This window comes from Dipodomys ordii, unplaced genomic scaffold (assembly GCF_000151885.1).
Source record: "Dipodomys ordii isolate 6190 unplaced genomic scaffold, Dord_2.0 Scaffold68, whole genome shotgun sequence".
In the NCBI taxonomy this organism is placed as follows: Eukaryota; Metazoa; Chordata; class Mammalia; order Rodentia; family Heteromyidae; genus Dipodomys; species Dipodomys ordii.
This window is the reverse complement of record NW_012267284.1, coordinates 3996161-4011841: the sequence shown is the minus strand read 5'-3', so window position 1 is coordinate 4011841 and position 15681 is coordinate 3996161. Positions and strand designations below refer to the sequence as shown.

Below are 15681 nucleotides of genomic sequence, written 5' to 3'. Positions count from 1 at the left end.
CTTTTTTCTTTTTTGCTTATGTGGTGCTGAGGAATCGAACCCAGGGCCTCATGCATGCAAGGCAAGTGCTCTACCACTGAGCCACCTTCCCAGCCCCTATTCAATAAATCTTGCTAGTAAAACAGTTCATTTAAGGAAGAAAAAACTCTTGTGTCAGATTATATAGTATCCTTAACATTCCAAATGAATTTAAAGAGTTAAGTGCATTAAAAACCAACGCTTTAAAAACAAGGTGAATTTTATATTTACTTTTTGCTTGATTGTGTTAAAATATCGAGACACAAAAGTAATGAAGTAGTAAAGAGAAATATCAATATACTTAACTTTGTAAGAATCAAACACTTCTCTATGTCAAAAAGTAATGCACAAAAATTACAGGTAAAAGCAAATTGGAAAAAAAAGACTTGTCACAGATGACAGGAAACACCTTAATGCCCGGATAAAAAAATGGCAAAAGAGGAATAACAGATCACAGCCGAGAACAGTACAAAAAGCCACCCCCGCCCCGTGGCAAATTGGGTCCAATAGTGCCATCAACCAAAAATTGCATACTCAGGCAGATACCCAAAGACCTGAAACTCAAAACCACAAATCCCCTGAAAACAGGAGAACATCTTCACAAAACGAGTAGGGCAATGACTAACATCACTTCCTCCTAGATACCCCACTTCTAGGATTCTGCCCAGTGCTGTGCTTAGGGCTTTTGTCTCCATAATGTGTATCTCAGCACCAAGGACAGCACCCCCAGAGCAGGAGGGGATGCTTGCTCTTAGCCAAAGAAGCCATTGGCTATGACCTCTGGAAGACTCAAAAAGGACCTTCCCTCTGGACCAGGGCAACATCTCATAGAAGATGCTAAGTAGGAGCTGACAGGCCAAGGCAGAAGGGCAGGAATGGGAAGAGAATTTGTGACATGCTGGACACTGAGTATCTAGTATGTTCAGGGGCTATAAGCACAAAAATCCATGGGTGGCTGGTGGCACACGTAGAGAGGCAGAGTGGTCAGATGGGGAACAGTGCTATGTGCCATGCTAACAAGCCTGGAATCTAAGCAATGAGGCATCCTATACAGGCAGGAACAAAGACAGCCATCTGATTAGAAGCTGGGCCACCACAGTGCTCAAGCTGAGGTAGAAAGAAGTAGGGCACACAATGGTAGAGGGGATGGTGAGGAAGAAAGTATCCCCTATCTCTGGGCAGAGCCCATGGAGCCCACTCTGCCATGCTCACAGGGGCTACAGGCAGGGGAGTTGGCTTGGCCTTGCTTGTACTTCCTGACAAATGAGGAAGAGGTGAGAAGAGAGGGACATAAGCCAAACCACAGGCACAGAGTTCCAAGTGGACAGAATTACCAAGGTCCCTGAGGTTAGCAGGGGTGGACTGAACCATGTTCAGAGATGAAGACACAGCTCCAGAATGCTGCTCTGTAGAGCTTGGCAGAGGCCCCTCTGTGAAGGCAGGAGTGGTCGGAGGGCAGGTGTCATGAAACCCTGGCCTTGGCCAGCCACTAAGCCACGTCTGTGTAGCCCCTGCTGGATCTGTGATTTCCAAGAGGACAGAAATGTCCTCAGCTTGCTAGGAGGAGCTGGTGATGAGGCTGTCCCTGGGAGTAGAGGGGAGGGGCTTTTGGACTGGGCTATTCAGCACCATTGTCCAATTGCACAGTACTGAGGGGAAGCCAAGCACAATTTCCATCCCAGTGCATTTGCTGCTAAGCGGTTCTTTCTGGCTGTAATCAGCCCACATGTTCAGCTGCTACTGAAGGGTGCTCATTCCTAATAAAAATAAAAATCTGATAGCCAGCTGGGATGATGGAACTGAGCTTACTGTTTGCTGTGGCAGGAGGGCACATGACCAGGCTGCAACCAAAGCCACAGATATACCTTATGCTGCTACAGTCAGGGACAGCCCAGAGATCGCCATTTAGTCACTCTTGAGTCTCTTCATTCAATGATACCTGCAGAGGCAGCTCTGAAGGCCAAATGGCTGGGACTTTTGCCAGCCATGCCTACCCCCCCTATTGATGGGAAGGCTCAAGATGGATCCATTTGGGAGGGCCACAGGTTAATGAGACCCCAACAAGGTTCTGCATTGCTCCCTCAATGGAACAAAGCAGCATTTAGAGTTGTGGCAGGTACTCTCTTGACTACCATTGGTCAGTCTATGACACACAAGGGCTGGCCTTGTGGTAAGAGGGTAGAATGCATGCCTAGCAGGTCTATGATCATGGGTTCAATCCTCAGTGCTGAGAAAACAAAAGCAAGGGTAGTGACCCATGGACCCTGATGTCATTGAAATTGACCTCTTAGTTGTTATCCTAGCATCCAGAAGAGTGATTGGTGTAGACAAGAAACTGTCACACAGATACATGGGTGCACGGATGGATGGATGGATGGATGGATGGATGGATGGTTGGTTGGTTGCACATAAAGCATATGTCTGATTTTGGCAAGATGTCTGTCAGGACGAACCAGTCATGCCATCAGCCAGGCTAACAGCTGGTATGGCATCTTGAAGCAGTGTTGTCTTTGATATATAACAGGAAGGTAGAACTTTTTCCTTCTGGAAGACAGCCAAAGGCTGTAAATCTGAGTCTGTCTTGGGGGCTCTACCAGAGAGATTTTTTTGTTATCTTATTTGATGAGTAGCTACTAAGCACAAGGGACCAGGGACACAGAGAGACATAGGACCCAGATCTGTCTCAAGAGACAGAGGCCTGCTGATGGCTGTTGGTAGGGTGGGTATCTGTCAGACTTTGGATGACAAGAGCTCTGCTCCTGTCACATTCTCTTCACACACACTCACAGGCGTCACAGCTGTGACACCCTCAGGAAAACCTCATCTTCTCAAAGATTATTTTAATAAATACAGCTGACCCTTCTTTCTCTAGTTGGTGTAGCTGAGCTGAAACAAAGACACTGTGAGTGGCTGGTCTCCACATGGTTCTCTGCATGGATGGAGGCTAGTCAGTGACCAGGGACTCCACAGGGAAGAAAAAAGGGTACAATTCCAGTGTCTTACTCTGAGCTATACTCAAGACTGGGGCTGGCATAACAAAGGTGTAAACTTTGGAATCCAGGACTGAAAACAAAACATGGCTTTTGAGCCCTCCCCCAGTGGGCTGGTTAGGAAGGAACATACCCAAATCAAGCCTAGGTTCACATGTGGCACCTTTGAATGGCCAGCAGCATGAACCTCGATGCACTTTTTAGCTGGCCAGCCACCACTGCAAAGCCACCACTAGAGTACAGGAGAGAAAACGGGCTCCAGGATGCCTAACAGAGGCCTGGAGAGCCAGGCTCCTGAGTTAGACAGCTGGAGGCTCCACTGCCACCCATTACTGGCTGTGTGACCCTGGGCCATGCTACACATCCTTCAATTTGGCCATGAAGTAAGAAGCAGACATTGAAGCTGTGACTGGTGTGGTGTTGCCATCAAATAAAGATGTTTTACCAAAGAAGAAGAGGAGGGGTAATGACATCGGTCACACCAACAGCTGCATGAAGCAAGCGTGGGTTGGGTGAGTGGAAAGTGTGGACAGGACCCTGTAGGCTGAGTCTGTCCACTGAAGGGAGCAGCCTCACCAGGAAGCTGGAGACATCAGGGAAGGGACATTAAGAGGATGCCAGACTTGGCTATCCTGAAGTCAAGATGTGTTAGCCCATCATGAAGATGGGGGAAGAGATGTAGGGACAGCAGAGGAGCAAGCAGCTGGGGGCGGGGGTGGTGAGAAACAAAGGCTGGGGTGGGAGTCAGGATGGCTGGAGGGAAGCAAGGGTGCTCCCAAGAAGGAGCCACTCATATGGCTATGCACCAAGGTTAAGTTAAAGGTTGTGGAGAGCTGAGGCAGGAGGAAATCACAGGTCTGTGCAGTGCTTGGCACCATATGTACACAACAGAAAATTTCTCAAGGTGGAAATGGCTGCAGTGAACTCTCAAACCTTCCCTAAGGGAAAGAGGGAGGCACCTCACCCCTTTCAGAGCAGCCCTTGAGTGCACCATCACCTTCTGGCTGCCCCACAAATCTAGTCCATCACAAAGAGCATTCCAGGCTGCTGCCTTCCACGCATGGCCCACATGACCTAGCCTTTTCTGCATTGTGGGACACATTTTTCCTTCAAAGGCAGTAAAGCATGGATGCTTACATTTCTCTGGTCGCTGGGATCCAGACCAGCAGTGAGATTATAGCATGGGAATCCAAGGGCGAATCTGATGTCTGCTCAGGGCAGCAGTGCTGTCTCACTTACTGTTTTCAGACAGCTCCACAATGTAGTAGAGGACGGGACTGTTGCCATCGAAGGGCCGTACCCAGGAAAGCGTCACTGAGTGGCTGTGCGAGGGGCTCAGGCTGGCCAGGAGGTTTTGAGGTGGGTGAGGCAGTTCACTTGAAGGAAAGAGGGAAAAAGAACAAAAGAAAAGGGTATCAGGTTGAGAGGAAGTTTGGTACTCATGCTGTAGGATTTCTGGTGTATGACATTTGGAAACTGAGAACATAAAGTATGCCCCAAACATTCTTGCCTAGAAAGAGACAAAGCTGTGCTTCAGCACGTACTGTGTTATTTTGTTTCCTGAACATGATCCCTATCATGATCCCTATGGTACTGAAACAACTTAAGTGGGATTCAGTCTGCAAATTCTTTTTCTGGTATTTGGGTTTGAACTCAGGACCTCATGCTTGCTCAGCTTGCTTGTTAAAGCTGCTTCTCTACCACTTCAGCTCTGCTTCCAGCTTGGCTTTTGGTGGTTATTTTGTATATAAAAGTCTTATGGATTTTTCTTCCCTGGATAGCTTCAAACTGTGATTTTCTACATCTCAGCCTCCTGAGTGTTTGTAAAAGATTTATTATCAAAGACAAAACTTGGTCAACAGAAAGACAGGAAACCATATAAAGAGGAAAAAACCTGGCAGGGGTGACTCTGAGTAGAAGTTTTCCACACTAGCATTTGGAGTTATTAGCAAAAATGCCCATATGCATTCTTAGCCAAACAGAATCGACTCATTTATTGACAGCATGTAGCTATATTGTCATTCTGTCTTCTGCCAGCTAATGGCGGTTTGGGGAAAGCTCTTCAAAGGAAATGTGGTGAAAACACTAACTAAAATCCCATGGAAATGGTAAATAACACATCAGCAGTCCATAAAATGGAGATGCAATTAAAGTAAATAAATTCTAATGAAGTTTTTCTGGGATTTGCTGGTGACAAAGCTGTACAACCCCACTTCTTCATGGTCTTTGCCAAGGACAGGTTTGTGACCTGGAAGCCCCAAGCAACCTCCCTCCATCCCCAGCTCAGTGTTTAACCCCACATTTCCAGGGGCTGGACAGGTGCTGTTCTGAGGACATGCTGGGCGAATAAAACCTTTTATAAATGTTCCCTGGCAGTGCTGGGAAAAGGGGTGCTGAGGCATCCCATGTCACCCATTAACTAGCTCTGGGTATCCCTTAGACATCACTCACTGAAGAACCACATGGCTCAACAAAACCCTGTCATTACATCTAAAACTTTAATACATACTCATTATACTTTGCAATTTATGAAGCTGATTTGTTCCGTCAGCTACCTGAGAAACACAGCTCTCCCAAACCCACACAGTGTATAAACAGACCACTATTTCTCATGGAGACAAGAACCACATTGTACATTAGCACAGTGAAGCATAAACTTCAGTCTGAAATGTAGTCTTGTTTTCTGCTTAGTGTGAATTAAGTTTTAAATCAGAGAAAGGGCTGTTATTTCTGTTTGAGTTTCCCAGTAACTGAACTACCATCGTATTTCCAATAAAGACCAATATGAAAGAATACCGGGATAAAAACAAAACAAAACAAAAACTCTTCTTTAAATCCCTATTTCCTATTTTTATTCCCTGAAACTGGTTTGATCTGAAACCAAAGAAATAATCAAATACACCCAGGTTAATAAACAATCTGAAGACAACTGAAAAGTAACCTTAGATAGATACATGCCAATAAGATTGTTGAATGACAGTGAATTTCTCTGGTCTGGGATAGAACTTTAAAGCCTTTGGGCATCCCTGAGGAACTGAATTGTCCTTCAAGACAGTTCCCTCCAGTCAGAGAGGGGCTCTTGGACCATACCTGAGTGTAGGCTTATGAGTTGACCCAGGGAGATCTGGGGTACGTGATGGAAAGGCTAGCCAGGTGATTGGAGGATGCAGGTTCCAGCTAGTGGTATCTACCCAACCTTCTCACCCTGGAAAGGGATGGAGGCTAGAGACTGAACTCAATCACATAGCAATGACTCAATCAATCATGGAGGCTCTGGACACTGAGGCTCAGTTGAAACTTCCTGGCTGTGGACTATGGGAGCATGACACTTCTCTGGTAGGTCTCAGGAAGGTGGGATGATATAGGAGCTTTAAGTCAGGACCTTCTAGATCATACCTCATGCATCTCTTCACTTGTCAGGTCCTGTTTTTTTCTCCTTTATGAGAAAGATGTAATCATTAGCAAGGCACCAGTAGTTTATTCCCATAAGCCCATATATTCAGGAGGCTGAGATTTGGGGATTGTGGTTTGAAGCCAGCCCAGGCAGATAAATCTGTGAGACTCTCACCTCCAGTTAAGCAACAGAAAGATCAAGTCCTAGAGCCCAAGCCATGAGAAACAAAAAAGCCAAGAACAAGCATCTCAGAGTTTAAGCTTCAGTACTGGTACATGCATGTACATATGTATACACACAACACACGCACACACACTCATACATACACAAGACACACAGATGCATACAGAGAGAGAGAGAGAGAGAGAGAGAGAGAGAGAGAGAGAGAGATGGAATCTAATGTAAGGACTTTCCTGAGTTCTGGGTAGAGATACTGCCCCTGAGGGAACAGTGGGAAGCCTTGTGTTTTTACTAACTAATAAGACATGTGGTTATTTTGGAAGCCCCCGATTGTGTGGCTGCTGCCATGCCATGTAGGCAGTTGTGTTGAGGGCTGTGCCTTTGACTTGCAAGGTCTGTGCTAATTTCAGGTCACTGGTGTGAGAATTCCATGGTAAAGTTGCTCTCCAGAATGTATGGTTTTCTGACACAGCCACCATGAACTTGGAGGATGAGTAGTGCTGGCCAGTGTTGTGGGTCAGGATGTAGCTAGTATTCTAGAGAGGCTTCCTGCCAGCAGACAGATGTGAGAGCAGCTTGGTCTCCCAAACAACATGATGAGACCCTGGGAGCTACAAGTGGCACTTCATGACAAGACAGGAAACAACTGTAACTATATATTTCAGAGGAGCTGACAATGAGTTATATGTCAGTTTCCCACCAAAATGAGAGCTTTTCTTTGCCCAAATTTCAGTCCAGGGAGCACATGGAAAAGACCTATCACACACAGGGGTGGAAAGCCTTTGTCTTGAGGCTGGAGGACCATACACTGAGCACTTCAGAGTGTGCTTATGCACAGCTCTCCATGTCAGCCTTATCGCTCGCTTGTTTTTCTGTATAATTAAAGTCAGTGTGGCTTCTGAGTTCCCATCTCCAGATGAACTGAAGCAGTGAGAGAAGGCAACAGGGGCTGAAGCTCCAGGGCACCTGCCTAGCAAGCAGAGACCCTGAGTTTAAATGTAACAGGTGTGCTAAGAACCAGAGGGTAGGGATTTAAAAAAATACTTAAGATATATATGTACATATATGTGTGTGTGTGTGTGTGTGTGTCAAGAGGGAAAAAACTGGGAGAAAATGAGGGAAGTGGTGACACATTTGAAAAAGAAATGTACTTATTACCTGACTAATGTAACTGCAACCCCTCTGTATATCACCTTTTCAATAAAAATTTTTTAAAAAACCTTTATGGTAACATTATTTGCTTTGATTGTATCTTAAGGAAAAGTTGACAATCTCTAGCCTTACTTAGAGAGGACAACCAGTCTTTTCTGGTCATTTATAAGCACGGAAACAATTGTTTTAATTTTGCAATTTCAATGTTATCTCTTCCCTACTCCAGAACAAATTTTGCACAGAGACACACAGAGACACACAGGACACACAGACACAGACACAGACAGACAGATAGACAGACAGACACACACACACATATACACTTCAAACAGGGTTTCACTGTGTAGCCAAAGCTGGCCTCAAACTCTTTGGAGTGCTAGGATTACAGTGTATACCACCATGCCAGGCTTAAAAATTTTTTTTCTAAATAAATTAAAAAAAAAGAACTTAAAGAGCAATGTAGTCCTAAGACATTTAGTGTAGGAATTGAGAGCTAGGAGCCTAGCAGCATCCAAGGACATCCCTGCACTTTCCTATAGAGATGTGGTGGCCCTCGCCCATCAGGGCCAGTATCTCAGTGCCACACCCATTGTGATAGCCCAGTGCAGAGGAGGTTTCTGCAAACACCACATGATGCAGGGTTGGAAGGAGATCTGTCTTTACCTGTTTTTTCTCCTATCCTGTATGAACAGTGCCTCTATAATACCTCTTATGTCCAACACCACCTGTTTAGGTATGCTCAGAGCTCTTTATGCATCGACAATGTTCCTTTAAATAAGTTCTAGTTATCTTGGAAATGAAGCTTTGGGAAGCCCTTGACCATCCTGTCAATCACAGATACAATGAGGCTCTAATGTATTCCAAGTCCATTTCGGAACATCTTATCTAATAGGAGTAGATTGCACCCAGGGTCTCTCTGCCAACTTTGGAAGGAGATAAATGATCTGCTGTGACTCACAGACAGTGATACCCAATGGATGACCCACAGAAGACAAGGGAACAAGGGAAATGAAGCTGAGCTCTGAGTCACTGTGCCCTGTAAAGAGGCTTGGGGGCTCATCCATGAGCTGATCACACCACCATCACATCACAATGACTAAAGCCAGGACTGGATGGGAAGGAGACTGAGGTGTGGGAGAGAGAAAGAGCTCCAGAAAGGATAAGAGAGGGCAATTGGCACAATCTTGGTGGAGGGGGAATTGCTTAGGCAGAAGAGGGTCAGGTCAGTGTCTCCATCTGGAAAGCATTGGCCCTCTGATGCATAAATGATAAGTTGCTCAAATCAATCTTCGGCAGCTTGAAGGAGGAAGGCGATGGGTCTGATAACACTGGTGGAGGGTATTAAATTGCTCACTCCTGATTATGTCTTTGTCAGAAGTAGTTTTGTTGGAAGGAAAAAAAACCCACCCCAAACCTTTCTTTCTCTGCCTCAGGGTCTGAATTGTCCAGTTGCTCTGTAAATTAGGTTTTCTCTGTACTCATAAGAATTAGTCTCTGATTTCAGGAGGAGAGAGGCAATGCTAATTGGGTCTTTAAATGATTGAACAATTAATCAATCCATAAAGCCTCAGGAGCCTGGTCCCTTTGGTGTGCTCAATAAGGCAGGAAGCTTTGGGAGGGGGCAGAGTCATCTTATGGCCATGCTCTTGCTCTATGGCACCAGTAAATTTGAAGGACAGGACTAAAATGAAGGGCGACAATGTTTAATGATAATGACCTCTACTGTTAATTCACAGGCCATGACAGAGAAACATCTGGAATTTTAGAAGCTCCTCTTTCTTAAAGACTGTATAAAGCAGAGTCCATATAAAATTAGTTGTCCTTCGTGATACAAAACAGACCCCTCCTAGTTGAACTTAGTAAGTAGAGTGAGGCTTATTCAGATATTTATTAGATACTTACTACGTAGCTGGTATTGCTGCAGGCAATAGGGGCTCAGCAAGAGGTGTTACCTTTCCTGGGTCAGATGGTCAAATACAGTGTGCTCATCGGGATGAAAGTATCCAGCCCCTGTCATGGCAATTGTAATGCAGATAGTAGTGGTCCTCTTTCCAAGATGGACAAGAAATGATAGGAGTTACAATACTGGGGTTTGAACTCAGCACCTCATACTTGCTAGGTAGGTGCTCTACTACTTGAGTCACAACTCCATGATTTTTAGTTTGTTTATGAGATAGGATGTCAGTAACTTCTATCCATACATGTGTTTGCTTGGCTTGTTTTAGAGAGAGGGTCTCCCTAGCTTTGGTCAGGCTGGCCTGGAACTGTGATCCTCCTATGTCTACCACTCCTGAGTATCTGGGATTGCAGATATGCACTGCAATTTTTGCAGAGTCCATTTTCCTTCTAGCTCCATGCAGGATGGTACCGACCATGGCTATACAGTCTTGATCTCAATTCTTTGCAGTCAGTGACATTAATGATCAGTCTACAAACTGAACAAACCAAGGCAGAAAAGACAACCTCCCCAAAGCCCCACAACCAGCGGATGGGTATAGAGCCCCTATCAGCCTGACCAAGAGCCCTGTCCCAGCCCCCATGAGCAGGAAGCTAGCTGTTCCTTGACCTAGTGATGGCACAACCAGAGCTTAGTTTCATGCTAAAGGACTGAACAGGCATGAGGACACACACTAGATGGTCTATTTTTGAAAATCTCTTCTAATGCTCCTAATTTCTATATTTAATAAAGTGGCTTTTAACTGAAGTGGAGAGGGAAAGGAGAAATGGACAGTCAGGCTTTTGAAGGACCCTGGTTAGCCATAAGTATCTCTCAGTCTCTTGAACAATATGAGGGTTTTTTGGCTTTATTTATTTATTTATACTTTGGTCACCTGGGTATATCATGGAAATATCACAGGGCTCTATCTGAACCATTCTCTGAGAAGCACAGGATGCTTGTAGTCAGTGTCATGACAGTCATTGCGAATGTCCTAGAGCCCAGGACCAGTTTGGATCTGAAGACATGCATCTGATGTAGTGTTTATTGTCAACCAATACCAGCATTTATTATACCAACAACTTCCCAAACCCCACAGCCTTCCAAATCAGCTCTGCAACCTGCACCACTTAAATTGTTTTGAATCACAAATCTGCAAATATTTCTATATTTAGAGATGAGCTGTTTTACTAGCATAAAGAAAGCCTATTATTTCATACATACAGCAACGGTTGCTGAAAAAATGTGTTTTACTTAGAGGAAATCAAATAAGCAAATAGGAGGGAAGATATGTAAATCAGTGGAACATAAAAATTGTGTAGAATAAAAAGAATGTGTTATATTGGAAGTATGCAATTTGGCTTCTGCTGACAGAGTCCTTATGAACTGCTAACACGTATTTATTTGATACTGACAATGGGTGATCCAAGAGTTCTCAAAGGTAGTTTAAAAAATGTGCATAGCACAGCTAGGTCCTCCAACATCATCATCAGAAAGAAAGGGGGGAAAATCCTGGACCTGAGGTCTGGAAGGTAGAGGAAAGGGATTTGATGGCACCAGGAAGCTATTCATTATTCATGGGGGAAGCCAGGACACATGGGCACTGAGGCAAGGGGGGACAGAGACCAGTCACCTGATGCCAGTCCATTCATCAATTTATTCAACCAATCAATCAGCCAGCATATATTTATTGAGCACCTGCGGTAAACCAAACACTGTGCCAGGCACATAGAATGCAAAACTGTATTACCAAGGTGTTTCAGGAAAGGAAGCCGAGAAGGTAGCTGGTCCCTTCAAGTGTGAGGAGTGCTACAAGACAGAATCAATCAGGTCCTGGGCAGAACTATGGGAGGCATTCTGTGCCCAAAGGAAAGAGAGAGTTCTAGGGCCTAGTGCTTTAAAGCATGTAATACTAGCAGCATACATGACCCAAGCTGGGGAGGCACTGGAATGAAGAGGCCAAAGAGAACCTAGGGTCAATGGGCAGAACCTGGATCCCAGAGCCAAAGACTTTCCAGGACTGACCTTGGTACACAGGGCTCAAGACTAACTAGGGTGACCTTTGCTCCCAAAAGGATATACTGGCTAGGGACAGATGGGAAGAGGGATGAGATTATTTCCATTCCTAATGGTACAACAGGACTTTCTGGACTGGCTAGTATGCCTGGTTAACCTTTTCTACCCCCACCACAGAGATGGATGGAAGCCTAAGCCTGTTTGTTCATTCATGCATGCTTGAAACACACCAGGCAGGGTACTCAGCAAGCGTTGTTTTCATTCTTAATCCCCTTGGCTGGGCTGAGGATTCACAGACAAATGAGACACGTGTACTCAAAATGTTCTAGTGCTATTTTTAGAGAATAATTTCCATGGACAGAATTCTTCCTGGATCAAGGTGGGCAAAGTCCATATGAAAGCCCTCTCAAAATTGCCTTTTCCTGACCGAACTGGCCAGGGATGGGCGGGCGGGCAGGCGTGTGCTGGTGGGCAGGCTGCTGCCCTGGCAACCACACTCTTTCCATTCTTTCTTTTCAGGCTGTATTTTTGTACTCTTGGGCCTGGGGAATATCTAGGAGGGCATGATTTTTTTTTAAGCAGATAAATATATGGTGGAAAAGTGGAATTTGTCAGCAGGCCTTTCAGCTTCTTGCTCCGTGAGTACAGAGGGAACTGAAGCGAGAGAGACAGGGCACAGGGGAGATCAATAGCTTCCACCTGTGCCACTGGACCCCCCAGGAAGGCCTAGATTGGAAGTAATGGGCAGTTGCTTACTATTTTCAGAATTTCAAAAGACTTAATGGAAAGTGTCTATTTACCCACAGAGAGGCAGCTGGGACTAACTTAAGCCCAAAGTGTAGTTGGCTGTCACACCATGGTCCGGCCTGTGGTAGGCCGACCCTGACATCTCTCACTGATTGGAAGCTCTGATGGGCAATCAGACAGAAACAGGACCTCATTGTTACTTAACTGCAGCATGAACAACCTGTAGGATATAATCTCTGTGAGGGAAATGTGACAAAGGATCCATGGGGACAATAGCTATAATTGATGCACCCATACCACGAGTGAAACCCAGAAAAAGCCTTGTCAATGTGCTAGCTGTTATGCTGGCCTGCTGACCTCAGATGGCTGACTTGAGACACAGAATGGCCATCGTGTGGAAAGGTGCCAGTAGGGCATGGCAATACGGGCTAATGAGCAGTGTCCAGGTGGTACTCACATTACTTCTAGCCGGGCTGTTCTGGAATCGTTGCCTCCCTCAGACAGAATCTCACAGGTGTAATCTCCGATGTCACCTGACCATGTCTGGCTAATAAGGAGGGATCCATCCTTCTCCACCATGATTCTAGAGCTGCCAGAGGGGGTGATGGCCACATTGTCCTTCTTCCAGACATAGCTGTGGGCCAAGCATAGGGTTTTTGGTTATAATAGCTACATGGATGGGATAACCAGCTCTTCCCTAGCTGTTCAAAACAAGCAATGGATGACCTTGTGAATGTACTGAAGGTCATTGTCTGAGGCTCTTTAAGATGGTGCATTTTATGGGATGTGGAAAAGAAGAGAAACAAAAGAATCCAGATATCAGCCGGGTGTTGGTGGCTCATGCCTATAATCCTAGCTACTCAGGAGGCTGAGATCTGAGGATCGCAGTTCAAAGTCAGCCCAGGCAGGAAAGTCCATGAGACTCTTTCTCTCCAATAAACCACCAGAAAAACCAGAAGTGGCTCTGTGGCTCAAGCAGTAAAGTGCTTGCCTTGAGCTGAAAAGCGCAGGGACAGCATCCAGGCCCAGAGTTCAAGCCCCATGACCGACGAAAAAAAAAGAATCCAGATATCTTGGTCAGTGTAGGAAAGCAGATTCTGACGTTATTATAACAGGACAATGAAGAAGACTGGAAATACTTGTGTGTTGGCAACAGGGAGTCAGTGGGAAATGGTGTGTGCTGTCACCTGTGCTGCATCTAATACTTTAGTGCAAAAGGATGCTCCTTGAGGGACCAGGGGGCATTTCCTGGACAGTAAGCCTGCTGGGTAAAAAATTCCATGATAGAGTTACCCAATATAGGCAAATTCTTTAAAAAAAATCCCACAATCTGATCTGCCCATCTGGCAGACAGTTCTTTTGTTTTTTTTATTAAAAATTTTTTTTGGTAAAGATTGGCAGACAATTCTTAGAAATTGCTTTTCTTCCTCATTAATTTTCCTCCATGACCATGTTAGTACCTTTCCCACTATCAGTCCACTCTTTAGATGTCACTGGGCAGGGCCAGTACTACTGCTAGGGGAGATGAAAATGCTGTTTTTATTTTCCTAGAATAATTTGATCAGATTTTCAAAATAAGACAGTTTTTGAAAGCCTTCGTATTCACAGAACATAAATCTTGACAACCTACTCATCTGAAATCACTTAGACAGGACAGGACTGATTCCCTAGGAAGGGAAGAGATGGTTTGTCATTTGTAGCCTGGGGTCTTTGGGGCCAAGATAAAGCTGAGTAATCCAGCTGCTTGTCAGGAAGGGGCCTCCTACTTTATCACACATAAAAACCTCAAGCAAACCACCCACATCCAAGGGGATTCTTGGTGAGCTCTCAGAGAGCAGAAAACCACAGTTATTTGTTCTTCATTCTTTGAAATCCTGCTTCAAATCATTTAGAGTGAACAGATTCTTTTTCTAGTCATGATACATATCTCCAGGTCAGGCTCCAAGGACTTGCTAAGTAATCTTTAACTTGCTACTTCCTGTTTATTTTGTTTTGCGGCCAGTGTTCTGTAATGAAACCAAACTTTCTTTTTTTGAGCCCTTGAGTGCCAGGTGGAGAAATGAACATCCACGGTTTACCAAATACCTTCTCAGGAGAGTGCATTACCAACTAATGATCACCCATGTCTCTGGAAGCCAAAAGGCAACTTGGTTCATGTTTTTGGCTTAGTGAGTGGGTGCCTCTGGAGCTAATGATATAGTGGCTGGACCTCTCTCAATCTCTCTCTCTCTCCCTCTCTCTCTTTCAAGGCTGATTGGAAAAATCAGAAACCATTTTGCTGTAAGTGCCACTTTGCAGACAAAGCTCACCACTGAGCCCACCTGTCTGCAGCCAGGCACTCAGCTGGAATATCATTTTTTTTTTTTTTTTGGTCAAACCCAGACAGGAAGAAAGTAGCTTTAGTGAGTCTTGGAATCACCCGTCTTCTTCTTTACATGCATTTTCCTCCAGCTCTGTGCCTTAGATAACCGAAGCTGCCTTCCTCTCTGTGCAGGTCTCTCCTGTTCCCCAGTACACTAGAGCCCTCACTGGAGCAGAGGAAACCCCTTCCAAGCAGCGCAGAGCCCCAGTGTAAACACTACTGAAATCCTATTCGATCCCGCTGGATTTTTCTCTCATTAAGTATCAGCCCTTGACAAGTACGTTTTACAGATAGTGTATTAACCTTGGCAGAAAAATCATGAAAAGCTGTATTGAAGTCATGAAGTGGAACATAGCTCACTGTAAATAATACATAAGGCTGGAGTGGAAAATAGGATTCGTGTGATTAATGACGGGGCCCATGACTGTAAATGCCGTAATCAGGGATCTGCTGCTGAAATCAACGGCCCCCAAATTCTTCTCATCTTCACTTCCCTTGGTAAGTTCACAGAATATTAATAAACAGTCCCAAATGTATCAAAAATGTCTTATCTGACCGGAGAGAAATGCGGGGGTCATGAGTGGCTCCGCAGTGCAGCATGGCCGTGGTCCCCTTAATCACGACTTGATCCTCAGGAGGAAGCACGATGGACGTTCGATCTGAAACAACACAAGCCACAGCTCAGATGAAATCACGCATTCGAGTCAGTCTTTGCCCCGTAGGGGGACAATGAATTGGTCACCTGACATCAGAGCCTCCAATTTTTCTCTCATCTTGGCAAAATGAGTGTAAATGGAAGCACTCAGAAATAGTCAGGGAATTGAAAGCCAGCATTTCCTGTCATAGCAAAGTTGGCTAACCAGCCCTTCAGCAACCCCCCCCCCCC

The 15681-nt window shown here is 45.1% G+C and overlaps 1 protein-coding gene across 1 annotated transcript in view; it reads right to left on the bottom strand.

The window, feature by feature from the left end:
* Sdk1 (sidekick cell adhesion molecule 1) overlaps positions 1-15681 on the bottom strand; it is a 485625-nt gene that overhangs the window by 191338 nt on the left and 278606 nt on the right. The window contains exons 11-13 of the mRNA XM_013023384.1: positions 15352-15454; positions 12891-13067; positions 4248-4384 (exon numbers count right to left, since the gene is read on the bottom strand). Coding sequence (XP_012878838.1) covers positions 4248-4384; positions 12891-13067; positions 15352-15454 — 417 coding nt within the window. The remainder of the gene's footprint in view (positions 1-4247; positions 4385-12890; positions 13068-15351; positions 15455-15681) is intronic.